The sequence below is a fragment of the Eubalaena glacialis genome, chromosome 2 (genome assembly GCF_028564815.1).
Source record: "Eubalaena glacialis isolate mEubGla1 chromosome 2, mEubGla1.1.hap2.+ XY, whole genome shotgun sequence".
Classification (NCBI taxonomy): Eukaryota; Metazoa; Chordata; class Mammalia; order Artiodactyla; family Balaenidae; genus Eubalaena; species Eubalaena glacialis.
This window is the reverse complement of record NC_083717.1, coordinates 132,688,650-132,713,777: the sequence shown is the minus strand read 5'-3', so window position 1 is coordinate 132,713,777 and position 25,128 is coordinate 132,688,650. Positions and strand designations below refer to the sequence as shown.

The 25,128-nt window shown below is 34.9% G+C and overlaps 1 protein-coding gene across 3 annotated transcripts in view; it reads left to right on the top strand.

The window, feature by feature from the left end:
• The first annotated feature begins 1,405 nt into the window (after positions 1-1,405).
• MBIP (MAP3K12 binding inhibitory protein 1) overlaps positions 1,406-25,128 on the top strand; it is a 35,518-nt gene continuing 11,795 nt past the window's right edge. For all 3 annotated transcript variants that reach the window (XM_061182458.1, XM_061182457.1, XM_061182459.1), the window contains exons 1-8: positions 1,406-1,553; positions 5,201-5,320; positions 7,076-7,300; positions 7,389-7,485; positions 9,989-10,054; positions 10,295-10,447; positions 14,036-14,133; positions 20,073-20,111. In XM_061182458.1, the coding sequence (XP_061038441.1) occupies positions 1,425-1,553; positions 5,201-5,320; positions 7,076-7,300; positions 7,389-7,485; positions 9,989-10,054; positions 10,295-10,447; positions 14,036-14,133; positions 20,073-20,111 (927 nt within the window). In that variant the 5' untranslated portion in view covers positions 1,406-1,424. The remainder of the gene's footprint in view (positions 1,554-5,200; positions 5,321-7,075; positions 7,301-7,388; positions 7,486-9,988; positions 10,055-10,294; positions 10,448-14,035; positions 14,134-20,072; positions 20,112-25,128) is intronic.

Genomic DNA, 25,128 nt, shown 5'->3' with positions numbered 1-25,128 from the left:
CTTATTAAAGATGGTATTCTTATAATATACAAAGCAAATTCCCAAATGTGTCTTATACCACTGTCTTGAATATTTGAAAAAAAAACCAAACCTCACACCTAGATGAAAACAAATAATCTGAAACTAGTTGCAAATATGTTACAAAACAAAAACTTTTAGTTACCCCATTAGAATTATTCTCTAACAAGAGAACCAGAGGCAAAGAAAATTGCTAACATTGCAAAGAATCATGAATTTAGGTTAAATATGGGGATGAGTGGCTTGAAGGAGAAGGTTGCTCAATTTGGGATTAGATATTGTGAAATCTTTTTATGGACATCTCTAGACATAGGCTGGATTATAAACTGTATATCTTGCTGTGAACAAGGGAGCAGACAAGATTACTCAAGATCCTGTCGCCTGGTGATCTTTGGAAATGAAAGCCTAATTAACAGGCTCCCTAGAGGCAGGTCAAAGGCGTTCTTTTATCCCTACTGCCCTTAATCCCAGTTCCTTGATGCCTTATTCCTCCCCCCTTTCATTCAGCGTACTCTAAAACTGAATACACATTGTGCAGGTTTCCACCTCTGCTTCTTCTACTGTAAGCGCATTAGACTACTGGAATTAAGAATTTTAAATCCCTCATCTCTAAACTGATGATGTTTATTTTTTTCAAGTGTTTTGGAATAAAGTTTAACACTAAAAACTTTCTAAAATTTCTTTTCAATTGCACAACAAAATTTTTAATGTTAGACTCTGTAATACTACAAAATCTTTCAAATATCTTTAACTAAAGTTATCTGATAAGTAATACTTTGTCAAATTTCAATTCGGATTGATCTTTAATTTCAAAGATTGTGTTGCATGCGATTGCTTACTTGGTTAAATTCCTGTTAGAATCATATTGACAGTGTTTCCCTTCTTTAAAACAGCTTTAGGATGAGCGTCTCTACCGTAGTACCCAGGGAGTAACAACTGATTTATCAGTTTTAAAACTTGACAGAATTATTTTGCAGATTTAAAGTAATTAATATCATTCCCTTGATGGTAAATGAGGCATAAAAGTTTTTTCTTGTTTTATATCCTCTTCCTCGCATGAAAAATTAGTGATGATAACTAATTTATGTTAAATTAGTGATGTTAACTAACTAATGAGGGTTCAAGAAGCTAACCCTCATTAGATAAAGACTCCAATCATTATCTGAAATACTGTAGCTAGCCTCACGCAGGTTCGCAGTCATCCGCTCTGGGTCCTCTGCGGAACCCTGTAACTGCACCTGATTGGTGCACGTGCTTGTCAGTCACATAGAGGGGGCGGGTGCTCAAAGCCCCGCTCTAAAAGAGACGCAGTGCTTTTACATCATCGCTCAGCGACCAAAGCAGGGGAGGGAGGGGTGGGTTGTGAGGGCTCTTCGGTGCTGGCGGGGGCGGCCTACGAAAGTGTCATGGCTACTGCCGCTGAGCTTAGTCGCCCGACCATCGGTGACAGGAGCCTAGAGCGGAGCTGCAGCCCCAACCTCTCCCAAGAGGTGGTCTGCGAAGTCTTTCGCTCCTTGCATACCCTGGCTGGACAAGTGAGTGGTGGTCTGTGGGAGTAGGGGTCTGGGAACCGTCTAGCCCCTCCCCCCTTTTTTCCTCGAGCGGAGGCAGGGGGCAGCGGAGGCCTGCCGGATGTGGGACCTGGTGCGAGTAGCCGAGGCCGGGGGAGGAGCCCGGGCCCCGCCGTCTGCGGTCTGAGTGAGGATGGCCGCGCGGGTTAGTTCACGGCCGGTTGCAGGCTAGATTTCCGTGCGACTCTTCTCCCCAAGAGTGAGTGAGGCTAGTGTAAGTGAAAACCCGGCTCGGAGATGAACAGGCTTGGAGAGAATGGATGCGGAGAAGCTTCTCTGAGGGTTTGGGAGGCGCCTGGCGCTCAGGCTCCTTTTACTTCCAGATCATTCTTTATAGAAATTGATAGGTTAGTACGGCCTGCGATTTCTGGAAAAGCTTTCTCTCCGCCTTTTTTGGGTGATTTCCTCTTATGAGTCACTTGCTTTTGTTTATTTCTTTTTTACTTCTGGCCGTTGCTTGCATCTCTTCCCCTTTAAAACGGGGAAGAAGAGAAAAGGAATTAATCTAAACTACTCATAGCGTAAAGTTGGCTGAGTTATCCATGGTCGATACTGCTTGTATCACAACTGTTGTTTAATAATTTAGTTATTAACTAGTTTAACTGGCTGATAAATAGCTTTTGTAGAAATGTCATAATAAAATCGGGTTTAAATAAAGGTGCTCCTTACACTCAAGTCACTATTTCGTTTCATGATGTAAAATGCAAAGCAAATTTTAGATGAGAAACAACTTGAAAATGTTTGTCTGCTTTTAAAAAGCAGATTTTTTAAATCTTAGACGGAATTAGGCATTTATGTTGAAGATAATGGTAACTTCCTTTATGAAAGTAGAGCGTTTGATTTGTGAAAATTATTTTTAAAAGCCTTGGGTGGATGGAGAATCAGTCTCTTAAAACGTTATTTAAATATTTTTAAAAATCCTAATATTTGTTCTAATTTAAAAAGAGTATTACTCTAAGTTAAACATTCAGTTTGGTGTAATGGAACGATTATTAATAGACTGGGCTAAAAGTTTTAAACTCACTTGTTTGTCAAGGACTTAAACATTTTTTTTAAGACTTGGGGACATATTATTTCAGTCTCAAGACTCAAGACCTGTAAATGGTTTAAAAGTTTGAGAACTTTCTATGGCGTGGACATTGGAACTTTAAGGGTTTTTTTTAATATCCTAATATCAAGATGAAAAAAGTTTATACGCACCTGTAGTTTACACAAGTTTTTTCCCCCCACTGATGAGATACTTTTAAAAAATAACATTAAGAAATAATTTAAACATTTCTTTTGAAATAGTTTGTATACTGAATTTTTAAAACTCATTTAAAAATTTTAAACATTCAGATATTCTGTAGGTAAAAGTAGAGATGTGATTAAAATTTACTTATGTCACCTGTCAAAAATGTTTAGAGTAAATATTTGGTGAGTTTTCATGACAGAGTGAAAGGACCATTTATACAAGTGTCAAAAAATAAGATCATCTCATCAATTAAATGCTAGCCAACTTGGTAATACTCTTTATATTTCGAGATGTATTGTTTAAAGAATTAAAGCCCGAGTACTATACTTATAAAATTGCCCTTGGTGGAAATCACTATTTCCTTTCAAAACAAGTTTAAGGAATTTTTTAAAATGTATGTTGTAAAATGCCTAAGTTCATTCTGTATAGTATCATTGTGTTATTAGCTCTCCTCAATAGGAAACATAAAGTTGAATGTTTAAAAAGTATTTTTTATCCCAGATTTCCAATTTTCTAATTTTAACTTTATTGCTTACCTCTGGTTGGTCCATTTTACCAAGCTGAAGAAATATTTATTGTTAGCTTGGATTTTCATATTAATTTAATAAAGTTTTTACTGAAATACATATTTTAAATAGGCCATATTAATGGCAGACTAACACATTTTTGAGTGAATGGTTTACAAGTTCTATAGGGTAAAAATGCATAGAATTCATATTACTAACAGGGAATTTGTTGAATAATAGTTGGATGTATTGGGATAGTTTTAAAGTTAATTTGTGACATTATTATGTGATTTTCTTAAAAGACCAAGTATCTTTAACTGCACTTGAAAGCTTACATAATTCTGCTGAATTGAAATGAGAATATGATCCAAACATTAAATTTAATTTCTGTAAGTTATTATTGTCTCTAGAAAATTTGATGCTTTGCTTTGGTTGAGGATTTGCCTGCATTATCCCCAAACTGTATTCATAAATTTGTTATAATAGACTATAGATCCCTTGAGAACTGTAAAAGTATAGTAATAGTTTACTTCCATGCATAAGTTGTTGTCTAAGGAAATCTTTATAGGCATTAAATAATGTAAATTAAGATTAATGTGGTTATCTTAATATAAAACCTTAGTTAAAATAATGTAAACTAATTTTTGCCAGTGCAGCCTACACAAAACTTATTTCTTTACACTTGTCTAATATGGACTTTAAATATTTCTGGTCAAAGGGTGGTGAACTTCTGTCATATAGCGTTCATTCATATAGTGCCTTTTTTGGGAACTTAGGATCTTTTCCGTTCTATGTACATTGGTTTATCTTTTTGTTTTATTACAATCACAATTTATAAGATCTGTATTTGAACTAATGTAACACTTGTCTTTATTTTGTAGAAAACATGACTAATTTTAAATAAATGATTTTTGAAAAAATAATAGTTAACTTGATTCTGCGATGTAGTATATCCTTATAAACACGTGTCCCTAGAAAAGTTTACGGTGATTCACTTTTATTCACTCGAAAGACTAGAGATGGAGGCTTTCCCTCTAAAATCTTCACTCATTTTGATATTAATTTTATATTCAGGTTCTTGGTAGTTTTCTGTATATAATTTTATTGTCATAGGTCACGGATAGCCAATTTATAAGAAATTTTCATACGATGAGCCCTCATACTTTACTAGAAAATACTGTTTAGCAGTAAGTCTGGCCTTTCCATCCAGTCTCTGGCCATTTATTTCACTATTGTGGAAAAGTATTTGTTTTTCAATTTCAGATTTCCACAGCTAAATAATAGTTTAATTTTTATTTGAAGTAGATAAACACGTTGCCATGTATCACTAGACTTTATAATATGTATGAATATAAATGTATGAATTGATTTTTAAATTATTTTTAAAATTGGCTAAAATTGAAAACAATAAAAATGTGATTCAGAAGACATCAGAGGAATGATATATTTCAGTTATGTGTTTATGTGCATATTTAACAAAAAGAAATGTGTATATCAGAACTTTCATAAAGGTACCTGCCCCCTCTGTTTAATGCTCTGAGCTAGAAGCAGTAGGATTCTGAGTAGAACAAGACTATTTTGACCCCTATCCAAAGTTTTTTAGATAATGAATTATCAAAAAAGATGGTCCCATTACACAGACCCAAGAATAGAATTAGAGTGAGGTGTCATTCTATTTTTTAATGAAAATTTCACGTTTTTTGGCTTTTTAAAGTGGTAACTAGGTGTAGAGCATTTTTATGTATGATTGAAAACTTGAGAACTTTGAGCTAAATGGTGTGTTATTCTGTAGAAATCTTATTTTGGACAATCCCATGTGTACAGCTTAATCTTGTAATTTTTTGTGGTGTTGCTGGTTTGCCCCTTTGAAGCTTAACATCAGAGATGATGTGGTGAAAATTACAATCGATTGGAACAAGCTCCAGAGCCTCTCGGCATTCCAGCCTGCTTTGCTCTTTAGTGCACTTGAACAACATGTTTTATATTTACAGGTAAATTTCGTGTTAAAAATGTTAACTCGATATTGAGACTAGAAATTAATTGTAGTTAAATTGTAAGCTGTAGTATTTGTCAGTTCTATCTTAACACTATATTAATAGTGGTATTAATAAAAGGTTACTTCGGCCAGATTGGATCCAAATCTGTTAATTTACATAGTGATCAGGACAGTTACAGGAATATAGCCCAACAGGCTGATGTGGGTATGAAGATTGAATGAATGCAGTTCTATTCAATTCTAGACTTGCACTGAAAATTCAATACAGTTGCATCTATGGTGGGTTATAATTAAGCAATAAGACACGGCAGGTGTGTGTCATGCTATGATAATGATTCCATGCCTTGGGTGAGTTTGGAGGCTCATGGAGTGCTTTCAGTGGTTCAAGAAGTGGCATTATCCCAGCATGACACATCCTGGAGTGTCTATTGCAATTAAACAGTTTCAGCATAGTTTTTAAAAAGAAAGTAATTTCTGTGACATTAATGTCTCATATTAGTAAGTAGCCAGTCACTATTTTATCGTCTTTTTCTTGAGTTTGAAATAATTCATCCTTTATATTAAGTCAACACTGAATTGTTAATTTATAATAGTATTGTTATATTTTTTAATATTTCAGTTCAATAACTGAACAGTTTATGACCTTGCTAGTTTCCAATTGAACATCTTTGCAGTTATAATTGATGCAAGTTTGCAGTTTATCTCTACTCAAAGTATAAAATATGAAGTGTCGCAAAGGTTTGGATTGGTCAGTTTACTTCTATTAAGATGTTATAAGGATTCAGAAGAGTATTTGGTATAGCAAATAATGGAAGCAAAATTGTAGGTATGAAAAAATAATTGGAACACTGACAAGTGTTGGTGTGTTTTGATTAATGGAGTAGACATTTAATTTTCAGTCCTCTATTCAGTGACTTTATGGGAAATTTTAACTCTGTTTCATGTTAAAAGTAATAGTTAACCCTAGTTTTAAAGGGCGGAAGCAATGAGCTATAGGACTCAATTGAGGCCTAATTGTGGATGGGTCTGTGCGGGGGGAATGGGTAGTATAATTTACATTATACAACAGGGTTTTTTCCCCCCTCTAGTATGGTGATAGGCATCTACCTCTTTTCAGCTATGGCTCTTGTTCGTTTTCTTTTTAAAAATTTAATTTCGTGACCCAAGAAGATATCTTGCCATGTCAGGAGAAGCTTGAGTGTTCACTCAGCGTAACACCTATATATTTCATGTCTATGTTCTCTCATTTACTTCGGCCAACTGCAGTTTCAAGTGGAGAATCTCCAGTGATATAGTGATAATGCAGGGCTTTGCTGAGTGAGAGCACTGGCTCTCGTGTTAAGGAGGAAAAATACTAAGCCTTAGTATTCTGAGGAGGCATTTGAATGACATGTTAATTAAGTGGCATTGGTGCCAGAGGCTGAGGCTTTGATTTGGCACAAAATAAAAGATGAGTGACAGAATGATTCCCTCAAAGAAAATTTTAAATTTCCTCAGGTTTTCTTTTTTCTTCTTTTCTTTCCTTTTTTTTTTTTTTAAACAGATTTATAACAAATGATATTGGTCACAATAGCAGAGAACAGCACAAACACTTACATGTGCTCAGATCTATGTATGATGTGCCAACCTTTTAAATTTAGTTAATTGATATTGAATATTGCCTTTACTTAGCAGAAATTTATATAAATATGGTAAATATGTGATTAATTTTGATCAGTTTGAACCTCAGCAGATGGAATTGTGTTCTCAGCCTTTTTTAGCAAAACTTCAGCCTCTGATTAAAGAGGAGAATACAACTGTTGTTGAAGAAATAGGAAAAACAGAAACAGGGAACAAGAATGAAGTAAATGCCAAATTTCCCATTGGCGACCTACAGGAGGAAGAAAAGCACAAAGATTGTGATTTGGGAGATGTGAAAAAGACACAGATCCATTTTGATCCAGAAGTAGTTCAAATAAAGGCTGGAAAAGCAGAAGTAAGAAGTTGGGTTTTGGGGGGTGGGTGGAGTATTTTTTTAAATCTTACTATGTTTGAATTAAGACACACATGCTTATTGTTTGTAGATTGACAGACGAATATCTGCATTTATTGAAAGAAAACAAGCTGAAATCAATGAAAACAACGTCAGGGAATTTTGCAATGTTATTGATTGTAATCAAGGTAACTACCTAGAAGAAGTTAATTTTTGTAGGATTTTAATGATCTTTCATTTGTTTTTTAAAATGAATAACATTAAGAACACAGTTTAATTATTTCACAGGTTTATTTGGAAACTAAGACAGCAGTATTTCCTTCTGTTTAATAATACAAAATGGTTTTCATCTTGGTTATCCAAAAGTCAAATAAATGCTAACGTAAAAAGGCAAATGTTTACCACAGGTGTAAAGATTGTTTTAAAGTTCCTTCAGGAAATGAAGATAAAGTGTGGGTGGCAGGGTGTCTCAGTCTCACTAGTAAGAAGGTCTAAGCTATATAAATTTCAAGTCTCTAAAGGTATTTATGAAATTATGATATTAATACATGAAGTGAACTTAGTAAAGTTAATACTCCTCAAGAGGGAGCAGTTTTCTCACTACTCCTTAGCTGTTTGAAATGTTTTATGTCACGATAAAACCAATTTGTCATCAAGACTATGGTGTCTTATGCTTTTTTCCTTTCTCTCATAGTGCATACATTTGCTGTTTTTCATCAGATTCTCCTTTCCTCTCCACATGATGTTATAGTATATTTACAGATCTGCAGGTATGCTGCAGAATACAAAATTGCAAAGCACTAGCATAGATCATAGTCAGGTATCATAGTAATAATCAGAACAAGTAGTTCTTAGAAAAAATTATGGAGAAGAGTTCCTAATTGGAATGAACATTTTTCTTGTTGCCTCTAATATCTCGTGGCTAATTATTATGAACACAATTGTCAGATGAACCTAGAATTGACTCATATCACATTGGTACACTGATTCTCTTAATAATGAAATAATACAGGCTCAAGGTGGGTCCTAAATGCCGCCTTTTCTACTATTAACATTATACATACGTATCTCTAGATTTGGTATATTTTACTGTTAGCTTTTCAGAACAGGTGCAGCAGTGGCAAAATCTCAGGTACTACAATCCAACTGCAAGCTACCCATGAGAAAGCGTTTGTTGAAGGAGCAAGCACATGTATCACTAATGTTATTCCTCTGTTCTCCCTGCTAACTCTATTATTATAAACCACCAGGGGATAGAAATTGACAAGAATTGAAATGCTCAGCAGGATTCCTTAGCCCATTCAATCCCTTGCTGGCTCCAAACAGTGTTGGGAAGAATTGCTGTGGAGAGTGACTAGCACTCATACATTCACTGTCTTCACACCATGCTGAATTTTTCTCTAATGGGTCAGTTAATCTATATATTTGGAATATAGCTCTGGAATGGATGATAGCTTCTTTTTTTTAACCCTTAGCCCCATGAAATGGTAGAAAGAGAATGGAGAGGTGATGGCCCTTTAAACATATTTTCAGGTGTTTCAAAAAGAAAAGAAAAAGAAAATGACTCTGTCTAGTATCTATATTTAGAAGATAAGTGGGTTTGGAATTTTATTCACACAGTTTGATGTGTCAGCAGAACTATCTTAAGGAAACTTAGACTGAAAAAATTCAGATGTATTGTAACGTGTTAGTGTGTTCCTTTTAACACCTCTCAATTGACCAAAATATAAACAATGGGTTTTTAAAAAAATCAAATTCCCTAGGGAAAAAAAGAATTTTCCTTCAGTATCTCTTTTACCATCCATTTTTATTATAAATTAATTAAGCAGAGTTTTTTAGGAAATTTACTGCAATGCATGGTTTTACTTAATGTCATTTTAAAGATTATTTTATAATATTTGAAATGTTTATATATTATGTTAATATCATTCCAACTTTCTCCCTTGGTTTATGATTTATTTGTTGATATATAACTTGAAAGAAACTATACTTTTCAGCTTAGAAAAAATCTGGAACAAAATTTCACATGGTATCATTCTTAAAACTGCGTGTTTTGAAAGGGGCAGTCTGGAAAGAGATAGGTAGCTTTTGTGATTAGGGATTTTTTTTTTAGATGAGCACTGGAAATCTAGGAAAAGTATAAAAGTGTGTGTTGTAGGTTTCAAGGTCTTTTTTGTGTGTCATTCTGAAATAAAAATGTGTTAAATGCATAATACTTTATACTAGATGTTCACTAATTTGATCAGTAAGTAATATCAAAAATGCTGTATTTTTTAAAAAGATATTTTAGTAAAAATACTGAGTTTTGTTTATTTCTATGTTGAAATAAAGTGAATAATGTCTCTTTAGCTTAGAAACTTTAACTCTCTATAATATATAAATTATTTTCTCTAAAGGCCCAGATGGTTTTTAGGGATATTGGTATTCATTAAAAATTAAATTATCCCACCAAATGTTGAGGACTTTTCTATATATAAATCTGGAAATTAGAGAACATTAGATACACGTTTTAGAGAGTAAAGATCACTAAATTTTATCCTGTGCATGATAGTAATTTAATTACTGTTATTTAAAATGATATTCTCTGATTATGAGTAATATGTTAATATGTATTACTGAAGGGTTATCAAAATATCATACATTTGAAGTTAAGAATATATTTAAACTTATACTCATCTAAATTCTCCTTAGAAAATAGTTGTGCGAGAACCGATGCTGTTTTTACTCCTTACCCTGGGTTTAAAAGTCATGTAAAAGGTAAGTATCCATTATATAATATCTTCATCACTGGCAGAAGCTTATTCTAGATTATAAGCAAAATGGAATAGAAATCACTTTCCTATCTAAATTTTATTTTTTTTAAAACAAATCAAAAACTCTTGCCTTTCTTTGTACTTGGGTTTGTGGTTATGAAAAGAACATAAAGTACTGTTAAGGAGAGAGACTGTCTGATTTTTGAAATGTAAATTTAATAGGCTCAAAAGTTTCTTAATTTAGTTTCTAGAGTTGTGAATACATATGGACCACAGACTAGACCTGAAGGAATTCAAGGGTCAGGTCATAAACCTAACAGCATGCTCCGCGATTGTGGTAATCAGGCTGTAGAAGAACGACTACAAAACATTGAGGCTCACTTGCGATTGCAGACAGGTAAGCAGAGTGTTGGGCAGTGTCCTGTAATGTATCTTTGCAAGTGGTTAAAGAAATTCCGATTCACTTAGTCACCAAGTTTTCATTGAGCAGCTGTCATGTACAAAAAACACTGTTCTGATTGGTACGAAAATGAAGAAAGCATAGTCCCTGCCCTCAAGGAATTTACAGTTCATGTGTTTACGCTCTTCTTCCTCCTCTTACACTTCTCAACAATATCCTGACGCTCTCAGTTTATTAAAGTCATAGCTGAAAACTAATGTAGTTTTTTTCCTGCCATCAATTTCATAACTTAACCATGACCATCTCTCATTCGTATCCCCCACTGTGCTGGTAAAAAGTATTAATAAGTGTAACCCTAGCCCTTTAAGATCTTCCAGTGAGGATAAGGATATAAATAAATAAGTGCCATTGGGGACTAACATTTATTAAGTGACTGACTAAATACTAAGTGCCAGTCACTCTGAAAATATTATACATCTATCAACTCACTATTTAACAGTACCCTTGTGAGATGTTGGTGCTGTAATCATTGTCAGATAAAGGAACTGAAGTTTTGAGAGCTCAAGCAGCATGCCCAAGGTAGTAAGTGGCAACTAGAAATCAAATTAGATCTTAACTGGCTGCAAAGCCTCAGTCTCCCTCCCGATTTAGTCACCAGATCCTGTTGATTCTATCTTCTAAATATCTGCAAAAAGCACAGAGGCATAAAATATGGTTCAGGGAATTTCTGAGTCCAGTCTATCTGGTGTATTTGTGGATGGAGGGAGAAGATGATAAGAGAATGAGTAAATCTTTGAGGATAGTAAGAGATTAGCATTAAAATTCATTCCCTTTCTCAGAACTAGATGCATTTACAATACAAATGGTATAACAGGATTGACTGGTTGATAAAATCTAATGGTATCAAGTAGTTAATTTTGAAAAGTATCTGTTGAACGCCTACTATACACCAAGCACTGTTTTAGACAGGAGGGATACTGAGATGTAGTCACAGTTCCTGGCGTCAAGGACTTTATAATCTGTTTGGGAGAAAGATTAATAGCAAAGGGGGATGTTAAAGGGGCTGTGAGGGAAGGGTATGGTGGGGCACAAGGAGCCTCCATGTGAAGAGATTCAGGCAGTGCTTTGTTGACCCAGTGAAGCTTGAAATGGTTCTTGAAAGGTAGGGAGGTGAGGCAGAGGATGTTGTAGGTAAAGGGAGCAGCAAGAGCAAAGTCAGATGAGTAAGTTATTCATTTTACTTTATTCGAAAGCAAGAACAACCAAGATCCTAAAATTTAAAAATTCTCAAAAAAAACCCCCCCATATTTCTAGAGTTTTTATATTTAACATGTTGATACTTTTGATATGAAAATTTACCCATATTCTTTAATTGCCTAATGATTCTTTAATCATGTATTTGTTCATTCAGTAAATATTGAGCACCTGTTCAGTCTATGAACTGATGCTTCCTAGGTTTGTGCAGTGTACAACCTGCACAGCCATACCCAATGAACAAAACATAAAATTCTGCCCTCTAAGAGCTTAGAGTGGAGAAACAGGCAATAAATAAGCAAAATATACAGAATGTCAGGGGGTAGTAATGGTTTGGAGAAAAATAAGGGGAAAAAGATAGGGAGGGAGTGCTAGGTAGGGGGAGGTGGTATTACTGGTATTTTTTAAAGTGTGGTCAGAGAAGGCCTTACTGATATGGTAACTTTTGAGCCAAGACCTGAAGTTGGCAAGTGCAAGCCTTGTGAATACAGAGGTAGAGGGAATCACAAGTGCTAAAGTTGTAAGAGTACTTGGCCTAGTTGAATAACAGAAAAATGGCTGAAATGGTATGAATGTGGGGAGAATGTCCAAATTGTATAGGATCTTGTAGACTATTGTAAAGGCTTTGGTTTTTAATCTGAGTGAAATGCGAAGGTATTGGAAGGTTTTGAGCAGAGAACTAACACTATCTGAATTACATTTTAAAAGGATTGCTGGCAGCTGTGTTGCGAACAGGCTTTATGTGTGCAAGGCAGAAACAAGAAGACCAGTTTGGAGGTTGTGATAATCCAGGGAGAGATGATGGTGGTCTAGACCAGAATGTTTGCATTGGAGGTGCTAAGAAATGGAAGGATTTGGGATATAATCATAATCTTGAAATTTGAGTAACCTTAATTTTACCATACCCCTGCCTAGACAGTTTGTTAGTTAAGAATTGTGGTATTTTAAAGGAACCTCCATACTCTTTTTCCATAGTGGCTGTATCAATTTACATTCCCACCAACAGTGCAAGAGGGTTCCCTTTTCTCCACACCCTCTCCAGCATTTATTGTTTGTAGATTTTTTGATGATGGCCATTCTGACCGGTGTGAGGTGATACCTCATTGCAGTTTTGATTTGCATTTCTCTAATGATTAGTGATGTTGAGCATCCTTTCTACCATATGACCCAGCAATCCCACTACTGGGTATATATCCTGAGAATACCATAATTCAAAAAGAGACATGTACCGCAATGTTCATGGCAGCACTATTTACAATAGCCAGGACATGGAAGCAACCTAAGTGTCCATCGACAGATGAATGGATAAAGAAGATGTGGCACATATATACAATGGAATATTACTCAGCCATAAAAAGAAACGAAATTGAGTTATTTGTAGTGAGGTGGATGGACCTAGAGTCTGTCATACAGAGTGAAGTAAGTGAGAAAGAGAAAAACAAATACCGTATGCTAACACATATATACGGAATCTTAAAAAAAAAAAAAAAATGGTTCTGATGAACCTAGGGGCAGGACAGGAATAAAGATGCAGACATAGAGAATGGACTTGAGGACACGGGGAGGGGGAAGGGTAAGCTGGGACCAAGTGAGAGAGTGGTATGGACTTATATACACTACCAAATGTGAAATAGATAGCTAGTGGGAAGCAGCCGCATAGCACAGGGAGATCAGCTCGGTGCTTTGTGTCCACCTGGAGGAGTGGGATAGGGAGGGTGGGAGGGAGACGCAAGAGGGAGGGGATATGGGGATATATGTATACGTATAGCTGATTCATTTTGTTATACAGCAGAAACTAACACAACACTGTAAAGCAATTATACTCCAATAAAGATGTTAAAAAGAAAATTATGGTAAAGCTCCTTTTAAATGTTCTTCTGGGTTAAAGGAGAAAATATGGCATGTAAGGAGAAGTATAAATTGAAGAAAATGATATGACATATTACAACCACTGAATTGAATTGTCAGTTGTCACTATGCATTTTCTTCCTCCTAATTAACTGTCAAAGTCTATCAGAGATACAAGTTGTTCTATACAGGAACTATTCAATGTCTTGTAAAATGAATTTAACATAAAACAAAATGCCTAGCAACATAGGAAGCATAAATGGGGCTTGGGGAGAAGTGTAGTATAACAATATATCCCATAGAGTATATTATGAAAATATTTGCTAAAGATTTCATTCTGTCTTACTCTTGTTAACTTATTTTCTGAAGTTTAAATAATTCCCATTCTTTTGCATAAGTGTCTTTGCATGGTATTTTACGAATAAAAATTGTAAGAAGAAAGAATTATCCATAGTATCTCAGAATTTTTTTTAATGTATTTAGGTGGTCCGGTGCCAAGAGACATTTATCAGAGAATTAAAAAACTTGAGGACAGAATCCTTGAATTGGAAGGCATCTCTCCTGAATATTTTCAATCTGTAGTAAGTATAAGTGTCTGTAAGAAATAAATGTTATTTTAGGATTCATTATCACATAATTCACTCATCGATCTGCTGTGTGCAAAACACTTTTAATAGTTCAGTGATGAATGAACATAGTTCTGAGTAAAGAGTTACCTAGTTCTTTAAAGATTGTGATTTTGAATATTGTATTATGGACTCAATTTTTTTTAAAGGGTTACTTTTATGGTACATTACCCAAATTCTCAAACTTAAGCCATTTTTGTGGCATAATACATCAGCCTGAATAGTGGTGAGTCCTGTCACTCTGAACTTGCTATCTTGTAAAACAAAGACTCCCTCTGGGACCTTGTTCTCTGTTGTCCCTTCTGTCTCTTTAATCTCTCACTCTCCACAGACTCCTTCCCTCAGCTCATACGCGTTTACATTTCTCCCCCATACGAAACAAACACACACCTCAATCTGCCACCCTACCTTTTTCTTTACCCTAACCACTAGACTTTCTGAAAGACTAGTCTATATTTGTTTAATTTCTCAATTCTAGCATTTATTTATTCATTCATTCTTATCCCTTTTACCAAGGACAGTAAAAAACAATTTGTGCTGATAAGCATCTTCTTTGTCATATCAGCATGTTTCAGACAAGCCATCCTGAGCTCCTTGTGTTAATTTCCTCAGTCTTCTGGGGTGATTATACATAACACCTGCCTTTTCTGGGGCTTAGTGTTTGTTTGTTTTAAAACAATGCCATATTAGAAAGAACTAAAGTAAAAGTGAACAAAATTTTTAAATTTACTAAACTTTTAATAAAATTTACTGAAACTCCTGTTTCTGAAATATTATGTAAGATAGCTTAGTTAGCATGGATCATTATAAGTCACTGGTGAAAATGTGCTTAGAATTATTTTAGGAATAACAGCAATCTTTCCAGTTTCAAATTGGTATTAGAGTAAGGTACAAAAGGAGTATTTCCAGATGAAGAAGGCAAGTTGAATAACCAAAGTGAGCAGTGAATCTTAAAGCTCAATAATTTAGAGACTTTTAGTGATTTACTTCCCTCAAATATAAAATGATATCTATTAAAGTACTGAGGGCTGAAGCAAGGATTAAATGAGATAATACCAGTCAAGCACCTAGCCTGCTGTCTAGCACATGGTAAAACCTCAGTAAATATTAGCATTTATTTAATTTCAGAAACCATCTATGAAGTAGCTGTATAAACATGGATAAGTCATACAATTACAATATATCTTCTTTAATTTTAGAAGATTTGTTGGTTGTTTTACATAATTACAAAGGTCCTTCCACTTTTAGGATTATCCTTTGTATCTTCCTAGAAAACTTCATAGAGATTGTATGCCTTTTCCTACAACAATATACCATAAGTTTTTCCCATTCAAGCTGCCTTCATTAAGAAATCCCTAGGCAGGTTATTTTTTCTAGTTCAATTTCATACCTTGTTAATATAATTCTTGTTAACAATAGAACTGATCTTACAAGAGAGTATCATAGTATTAGATGCCTCAAGTGAGATCTTGCCCCATCATTTATCTTTTCTCTCTCATTCTGATTTTAAAAGCTTAACATACACCTATTACTAAATTTAGTTAACAAAAGAACAAGCCCTTTAAATCATAATCTTATTTTGGGGGATCCATTTTACACAGGATAGAATGTTTAGAATGTTTGATTAAGGAGGTAGAAATAGATTGTAGAGGACCTTAAATGCTGTCCCCAAAAGTTTAAAGTTTAAATGCTATTGAAATCATTTGAGCAGGGAAGTGACTTGTGCAAGTGATATCTAGAAGATTTATCTATTACTGTTCTGGGAAATATATGAAAAGGGAGAGACTGAAAAGAAGGAGACAGTATTATACTAGTTTAGATGTGAACTGAGATCCTGAAACAAGGACATGAGAGTGAGAATAGAAAGGATTAGTGCCATAGACAGTAGGAAAGAAAAGTTGGCAAATATTGATAGTTGATTGGATATGGAAGGAGACATGGAGCAAGAATGAGTCCAGTTTCTGGTTGGAAAAATGATACCATCATTGGTAGAAATAAAATCTGGAGAGAGAGATTTTTGGGTGAAATGTGAACTTAGAGTCATAGCAGGATATGCAGATATAAATATCAGATAAGCTTTTCAAGATGTAGGACTTACACTTGAGATAACTGGGAGAGACAGTGTAGAGGTGAGAACATAGAATTGGTAAGAACACTGAGACTGTCAGAGGCCTAAGGTCTGAAACTAACTTCAGGGGCAGGAAGTGTGATAAATGTAAACAGGATTGGCATGGATGTGTTGGGTTGTCATCTGTAACAAAACTAGTGCTTTAAAAGAATATTTCCAAATATATTAAACAATCTATATTTGATTAGAAGGATCACTTCTGGATTAGTATCGGAAATGACATACCCAAATTAATACTGAGCAACAAGCACAAAACACTGATATGGTTTAAACATTCAGATTGACTCTGTCCTTAAGGCCTATGAATATGTATGGTACAGACCCAAAGGCAAAGATTTCATATCCACCCTTCCATAACAGATGAATGTGCCATCTCTAGGAGCTGCGCTTCTCGCTCAGAATGGAGCCAGCTCTAGGGTTGTCCTTGCGCGTGAGAGGAGATGAACACACACCCTGCAGACGACATAGCACATTATTCACTGCTCTTACCTTCCTCTTGCTGGGAGTACATGTATGGCAATTGCATAGTTTTATGTATCTATTCCTCAGAAGTCTATGGAAAAGACTAGATATGTAGCTTCTAAAGTTAGAAAGTAAGGGAAAATTGAGCCCATTAAATTTCCTAAGGATTGAACTTTTGTTAGAAATTGAATTTATGAAAAGTTTTTAACTGAAATGTGTCTAATCCAGGTTCACATGTAGATGAATTCTAAACACAGTCGGATAGGGATTATCTTGGGTAACCTTGAAGCACAGCATATGAAAAGGGAAACATTAACAGAAAAAAGATATAAATTGTATTTGGTTCCTAAAAAAAAAACTAGATTATGTAAAGCTCTTTTCGTTTATGAAACAGACATAAAACTCCAAAAAAAGTTAATGTATGTAAAGCACGAATTACAACAAAGTTAGTATTTGTTGCACGTTTTAATATAGTAGTTCTAAAGATCTTTACCCATCACATTCAACATGGAAAAATTTGAATGTGGTAATGTTTTAAAAATTTTACGGGCATTGCTTAACAGACCATTTAAAAGATACAATTTTATGAGTATTTCCGGAGAATTACTTACTGATTTTAAATTATGACCCTTGAAAACAGTAAGTGTAATGTTCTTCACAGGTATATTTCCACAGCACTTTGTTCATTTTATAGCACTTATCACTTATAATTATATGTTTACACATCTATTTTTCACACTATATTTTCAGCCTCTGAAGGGCAGGAACTGTGTCTTGTTCATCTTTGAACACAGAGTGTAGTAGGCATGGAATAAATGTGCGAATGAATGGATAGGACCTGGCTGATAGTTAATTATTGGACTTTTAAAGTATGTTAACTTTGTTCCAAAGCACTGACTAGGTGGAATCTTAACTCTAGTCTGTAATGGTTAAGTCCCGGTTCTAAAGGGAAGCGTGGGGAGAAAGGAGCCCTGAAGGCCACGTCAACTTCATGCATGCAGGCCGTTTACACGGGAAGGTCATGGTGGGCCTGTAGCATGAGGTGAACAAGTGGGTCTGGCTGGAAAATTAAATTGCAAACACGTTTTGGAGGGCCTTGAAGGTCACATTAACCTGTTTGTAATTCCAGTGTCATTGGGGCACAGTTAAGTCTTTGCGAAAGAAACCTAGAATGGGTTTCTGTCTGGTGACATTGTGAAGTTGTGAGTTGGAGAGAGTTTGAAGTCAAAGAAAGTAGTTTAGAAAACATATCATTGTCCATACCAAGGAGAAATGAAGGTCTGAATCAGGGCAGTGGGACTAGAAGGGAAGAAACATTTAAGGCACTCCACCTGTAACCCTTAGCAATCGGTTACCCTTTAAAACTGATTAGAAGTAAGGAAGGGGGTTGGTCATGAAAAAGGCCTCCTTACCACTGAGTTTTCTTAGAGCATGGGTTTTCTGAACCTCATGTATATGTTTAATCACCTTCTCTTTGGGACACAGGCATTATAAGTGTAGCTATAAATTACCTGCTAACTTAAAATAGTGGGAGAGTAGAGACAATTTTTAATTATCTCTGTTCAGCTGTTTAGTGTGTTGTGCTCTCAAATATTTTCTCTCAGGTACCAAGACTTGTTAAAATTTCTGCCTTTTACATTGAGATTTCCTTGTACCCAAACAGAATAAATGTTAAAGCTGGTCCAGTGTATCCACAACAGATATGTTTCTAAGTGTTCAGCTTGTTGAAATATTCTGCTCAGACCTAAAATAAGCCCCCAAAGGCTGCATTTTACTGTTTTAAAGTCATTGAACCACTGATGTCCTTGTTTTGATACTTCTCACTTCGGTTTCATGATATATTAATAATCTGATTGCTCAATGACATGGAAACTGTCCATATTTTACAGATTAAGCTGTTAGGAAAACAAGGGGAAGTATATTTTCATCAGGGTGTAAAAAACCACCTTGTGGGAAGGTAGGTGACTGAGTAGTGACCAAATTAAACATTAAGCCCTTACCTGCCCATAGGCCCCACCACAGGTATCCAGCTCAGTTTGGCACAGGAAGGAGCATGTTTATATAGGCACTTTCTTCCCCATATTTAATAATTCCAACACTTAACTGATTTCCCACTTATTATAAACTGCTGATAAGAGGCATACCTCAGTATTCTTTGAAAATAGCTTTTGACACAAAGGAAAATCAGAATTTTTACCTTCTCTTCTAAATCTCAGTGGTCACAAATGTTCAAGAGAAAATTTTGCCACCTATGTTGATAGTTTCTTTGTCAGATGTACTAATATACTAATTTGCCATTCAAGAGCTTGTGGTTCTGTGAAACTAAGAACAAAGTCTAGAAATAATTCATTAGGTCAGGGTTTAAAAAACACACAGTAGTGTGTTGGTGAGAATGTTATCAGCTTCAAGTAATAGAAGTTTATACTCAAACTGGTTCTAACAGTATGGAAATAATCTTATAAAATGTGAAGTTCAGCAGAATGCAATCTTCAGGGTAAATTGATTTACTGGGCTAAATCATGATTGTCAAAGAACTGAGCTCTTTCCCCTCTCAGCTCTGTTTGGTGTTGGCTTTTTCCCCAGGCAGATGGCAAGATAGCTACAGTGCTTTCTGGTGTCTTAACCAGATAACAGCAGTGTCCAGAGGAACTGCCTCCTTTGAAGGCTTTCTCTTAGAAGTGAGGAAGTTTTTCCCAGAAGTTCTCCCCCTAATCCCCAGCTGACTCTCCTTAATTATTGGCCAGAATTGGGCCCATGCCCATTTTGGTTACTGACAAGACCAGTGGGGTGGAATCAGTATTCCTCTGAGTCACATAGAGGAGCAGTAGACAGCTGCTCACTTAGACAACCACAGTGTCCATTATAGTCAATCAAGGGTGTGTGTGTATGTGCATGTTTTCACCCCTTTGCCTGGTGTTCCAAATTCTGTTTCCCTCTGTCTATTGCTGCTTCACTTGTTCAATATCCTGGGATAGAAATGTTAAAGGAAACTAAGTAGGAAATCCACAGAGCACCTCTTTCCACAATCACTCAGCCTCATTAGAAGCTGGGAATTAATGGGAAAGTGTGTATAGTCAGGGACAAGCATGTTGCTGTGATGTTACTATTATATACTTTTAATATCATCTCTGGAGGGTAACTTCCAAAGTAGAAAAAGGCAGATATTAGTTACAGATAGTGCTAGGTGAGTTTGTGGGCTTTATTTCTGCCAGGGTTCTCCTTATTTTGTTCACTATTCTATAAAGGAAAATTGTTTAGATTTTCTAAGCATTGATTACTTATTATTTTTTTACTTTTAATCTAGAACTTTTCTGGAAAAAGAAGAAAAGTTCAACCACCTCAAGTAAGTTACTACATTTTAATTTTGTTTCTGAAATAGTTTGGTTTTATACCTTTCTTATTAATAAAAGTTTCTACTGTGGTTGCTTTTATCATATCTTGGGATTTAAGGACTGAAAAAAAAAGAGCAACATAAATTAATGTGTTGAATTAGAGAAATAATTTTATTTTAAGGGTGTGGAATGACTCAGATGGGCCAAATAAGTATTAAAATCTATCCAGATGTTAACTGTAGAAGAAAGTATCAGTTACAAAATGCTGAAAAATAATAAATGCTCAAGTAATTTAAATCTCATCCCTTCCCTTCTGCCCCATATTTTGATTGGGATGTTTGTTTTTTGCTGTTGAGTTGTGAGAGCTGTTTATATATTTTGAATATTAACCCTTTATCAGTCATATCATTTGCAAATATTTTCTCCCATTCACTAGGTCTTTTCGTTTAGTTGATGGTTTCCCTTGCTGTGCAAAAGCTTTTAAGTTTAATAAGGCCTTGTTTGTTTATTTTTGCTTTTATTTCCTTTATTTTAGGAGACAGATCCAAAAAATTATTGCTATGATTTATATCAGAATGTTCCGCCTATGTTTTCCTCTAAAAGTTGTATGGTTTCCAGTCTTACATTTAGGTCTTTAATACATTTTGAGTTTATTTTTGTATATGGTGTTAGAGAATGTCCTAATTTCATTCTTTTACATGTATCTGTCCAATTTTCCCAGCACTACTTATCGAAGAGGCTGTCTTTTCTCCACTGTATAATCTTGCCTCCTTTGTTGTAGATTAATTGATCATAGGTGTGTGGGTTTATTTCTGGGCTTTCTATTCTGTTCCATTGATCTACGTGTCTGTTTTTTGCACCAGTACTATACTGTTTTGATTACTGTAGCTTTGTAGTAGAGTCTGAAGTCATAGAGCCTGATTTCTCCAGCTCTGTTGTTTGGCTGTTCAGTCTTTTGTGGTTTCATACAAATTTTAAGATTATTTGTTTTAGTTCTGTGAAAAATGCCATTGGTATTTTGATAGGGATTGCATTGAATCTGTAGATTGCCTTGTAATATGGTCTTTTTAACAATATTAATTCTTTCAATCCGTGAACACGGTATATCTTTCCATCTTTGTTGTCTTCAGTTTCTTTCATCAGTGTCTTATAGTTTTCTAAGTACAAGTCTTTTACCTCCTTAGGTAGGTTTATTCCTAGGTATTTTATTCTTTTTGATGGAATTGTTTCCTCAATTTCTTTCTAATAATTCATTGTTAATGTGTAGAATTCAACAGATTTATGTATATTAGTTTTGTATCCTGCAACTTTACCGAATTCATTGATTAGCTCTAGTAGTTTTTTGGTGGCATCCATAGGATTTTCTGTGTATGGTGTCATGTCATCTGCAAACAGTGACAGTTTTACTTCTTCCTTTCCACTTTGGACTCCTTTTCTTTCTTTCTTTTTTTTTTTTTGATTGCTGTGACTAGGAGTTACAATACTATGTTGAATAAAAGTGGTGAGAGTGGACATCCTTTTATCTTAGAGGAAATGCTTTCAGCTTTTCACCATTGAGTATGATGTTAGTTGCAGGCTTGTCATATATGACCTTTATTATGTTGAGGTATGTTCCCTTTATGCCCACTTTCTGGAGAGTTTTTATCATAAATAGATGTTGAATTTTGTCAAAAGGTTTTTATGCATCTATTGATATGTTCATATGGTTTTTATTCAGTTTGTTAATGTGTATCACATTGATTGATTTGCAGATATTGACAAATCCTTGCATCTCTCGGATAAATCCCACTTGATCATGGTATATGATCCTTTTAATGTATTGTTGAATTTGGTTTGCCAGTATTTTGTTCAGGATTTTTGTATCTGTGTTCATCAGTGATATTAGCCTGTAATTTTCTTTTTTTGTAGTGTCTTTGTCTCATTTTGGTATCAGGGTGATGATGGCCTTGTAGAATAAGTTTGGAAGCTCTGCAGTTTTTTGGAATAGTCTAAGAAGGATAGGTATTAATTCTCTAAATGTTTAGTAAAATTCACCTCTGAGGCCATCTTGTCCTGGATTTTTGTTGTTGGGGATTTTTAAAATTACTGATTCAATTTCATTACTGATAATTGGTCTGTTCATATTGGTATTTTCTATTTCTTCTGGGTTCAGTATTGGGAAATTGTACATTTCTAGGAATTTGTCCATTTTGGCATATAGTTCTTCATAGTAGTCTCTTATGATTCTTTGTATTTCTGTGGTGTTGGCTGTAACTTCTCCTTTTTCATTTCTGATTTTATTGATTGGGCCCTCTTTTCTCTTGATGAGTCTAGCTAAAGGTTTACCTATTTTGTTGATTTTTTTTAAGGAAATGACTATTTTATTGATTTTTGTTTGTTTCTATTTTATTTATTTCTGCTCTGATCTTTATGATTTATTTCCTTCTACTAACTTTGGGTTTTGTTTGTTCTTTTCTTAGTTGCTTTTGGTGTAAGGTTTAGGTTGTTTATTTGAGATTTTTGTTGTTTCCTGAGATAACCTTGTATTGCTATAGATTTCCCTCTTAGAACTGATTTTGCTGCATTCCACAGATTTTGGAATGTTGTATTTTCATTATCATTTGTCGGCAGGTTTTTTTTTTTTATTTCCTCTTTGATTTCTTCAGTGATCCATTGGTTATTTAGTAGCATATTGGTTTTTTTAGTAGCCTCCATGTGTTTGTGTCTTTTGCAGGTGATTTTGTTTGTTTGTTTGGTTGTTGATTTCTAGTCTCATAGTGTTGTGGTTGGAAAAGATACTTGACATGATTTCAATTTTCTTAAATTTACCAAGGCTTGTTTTGTAGCTTAGCTGTGATCTATCCTGGAGACTGTTCATGTGCACTTAAAAAGAATGTGTGTTCTGCTTTCAGAAGGAATGTTCTCTGTATATGAATAAGTTCTTCTGGTCCAATGTGTCATTTAAGGCCAGTGATTCCTTATTGATTTTCTCTCTGGGTGATCTGTCCATTGATGTAAGTGGGGTGTTAAAGTCCCCTACTAATATTGTGTTACTGTCAATTTCTCCCTTTATGTCTGTTAATATTTGCTTTATGTATTTAGGTGCTCCTATGTTGGGGTGCATATGTATTTATAATTGTTACATCTTTTTCTTGGATCGATCCCTTGATCATTATGTAATGTCCTTCTTTGTCTCTTGGAACAGTCTTTATTTTAAAGTCTATTTTGTATGATATAAATATTGCTACTCCAGCTTTCTTTTGATTTCCATGTTCATGGACTACCTTTTCCCATCCTTTCACTTTCTGTCTGTGTGAGTCTTTAGATCTGAAGTGAGTCTCTTGTAGGCAGCATATATAGAGGTCTTGCTTTTTATCCATTTAGCCACTGTCTTTTGATTGTAGCATTTAGTCCATTTACATTTAAAGTAATTATTGATATGTATGTTCTTGTTGACATTTTGTTAATTGTTTCAGGGTTGTTTTTTGTAGGTAATTTTTGTTTGCTTTTTTTTTTCTTGTGACTTGATGACTATCTTTAGTGTTATATTTGGATTTGTCTTTCTTCTCTGTGTATATATCTATTACAGATTTTTGGTTTGTGGTTACCATGAGGTTTTTATATAGCAGACTATATATATACATATATATATATGTGTGTGTATATATATATATATACACACATATATACATGATTGTTTTAAGTTGTTGATCTCTTATTTCAAATGCATTTTAACAACCCTGCATTTGTCCTCTCTTTCCCTCACGATTACTGTTTTTGATGTCATATTGTTACATCTAATTTTTTTGTGTATCCCTTAATTGTTTATTGTGGATGTTAGATGATTTTACTACTTTTGTCTTTTAACCTTCTTACTATCTTTGTGCATGGATGATTTACTACCTTTACTGTATGTTTCCCTTTATTGATGAGCCTTTTCCTTTTGTAATTTTCACATTTCTAGTTATGGCCTTTTGTTTTTGCTTCTCGACACTCCTTTAACATTTCTTGTAAAGCTTATTTGGTGCTGCTGAACTCTTAGCTTTTGCTTGTCTGTAAAGCTTTTGATCTCTCCATCAAATCTGAACAAGAGCGTTTCTGTGTAGAGTATTTTGGTTGTAGGTTTTTCCCTTTTATCTCTTTAAATATATCATGCAACTCCTTTCTGATCTGCAGACTTTCTGCTAAAAAATCAGCTGATAGCCGTATGGGAATTGCCTTGTATGTAACTTGTTGCTTTTTCCTTGCTACTTTTAACTTTAATTTTTGCCATTTTAATTACAGTGTGTTTTGGTGTGTTCCTCTTTAGGTTAATCCTGAGTGGGATTCTCTGTGCTTCCTAGACTTGGATGTCTGTTTCCTTTCCCAGATTAGGGAAGTTTTCAGCTATTATGTCTTCAAATATGTTCTCAGCCCTTTTCTCTCTTTTCTTCTAGGACCCCTATAATGCAAACATTAGTGTGCTCAGTGTTGTCCCAGAGGTCTCCTGAGCTGTCCTCATTTCTTCATTCATTTTTCTTTTGTTTGTTCAGCATCAATGATTTCCACTACTCTGTATTCCAGCTCACTGATCCATTCCTCTCTTTCATTTAGTCTACTGTTGATTCCTTCTAGTGTATTTTTCATTTCAGATATTGTATTCTTCATCTCTGTTTGGTTGTTCTTTATATTTTCTAACTCTTTGTTAATAACTTCTAACTTCTGTCTCTGTGCATCCATTCTTCTCCTGAGCTCTTTGGTCATATTTACGATCACTACCCTGAACTCTTTCTCAGGTAGATTTCCTGTCTCCATTTCACTTAGTTCTTCTTCCAGGGTTTTATCTTGTTCTTTTGTCTGGAACATGTTCCTTCAAGTCTCATTTTGCCTAAGTTGCTGTTTTTACTTTTATGTATCTGGTGGTTGGTTATGTTTCCCAACAATGGAGAATTGGCCTTTTGTTACCTGAGCTATATGCTCTAGGGGTTCCCCCTATGAGGGCTGCATGGGTCCTTCTGTTGCAGCTGGCTATGTGGGTGGTCTAGTAGGCTTCGTTGGCCCCTAGTCTGG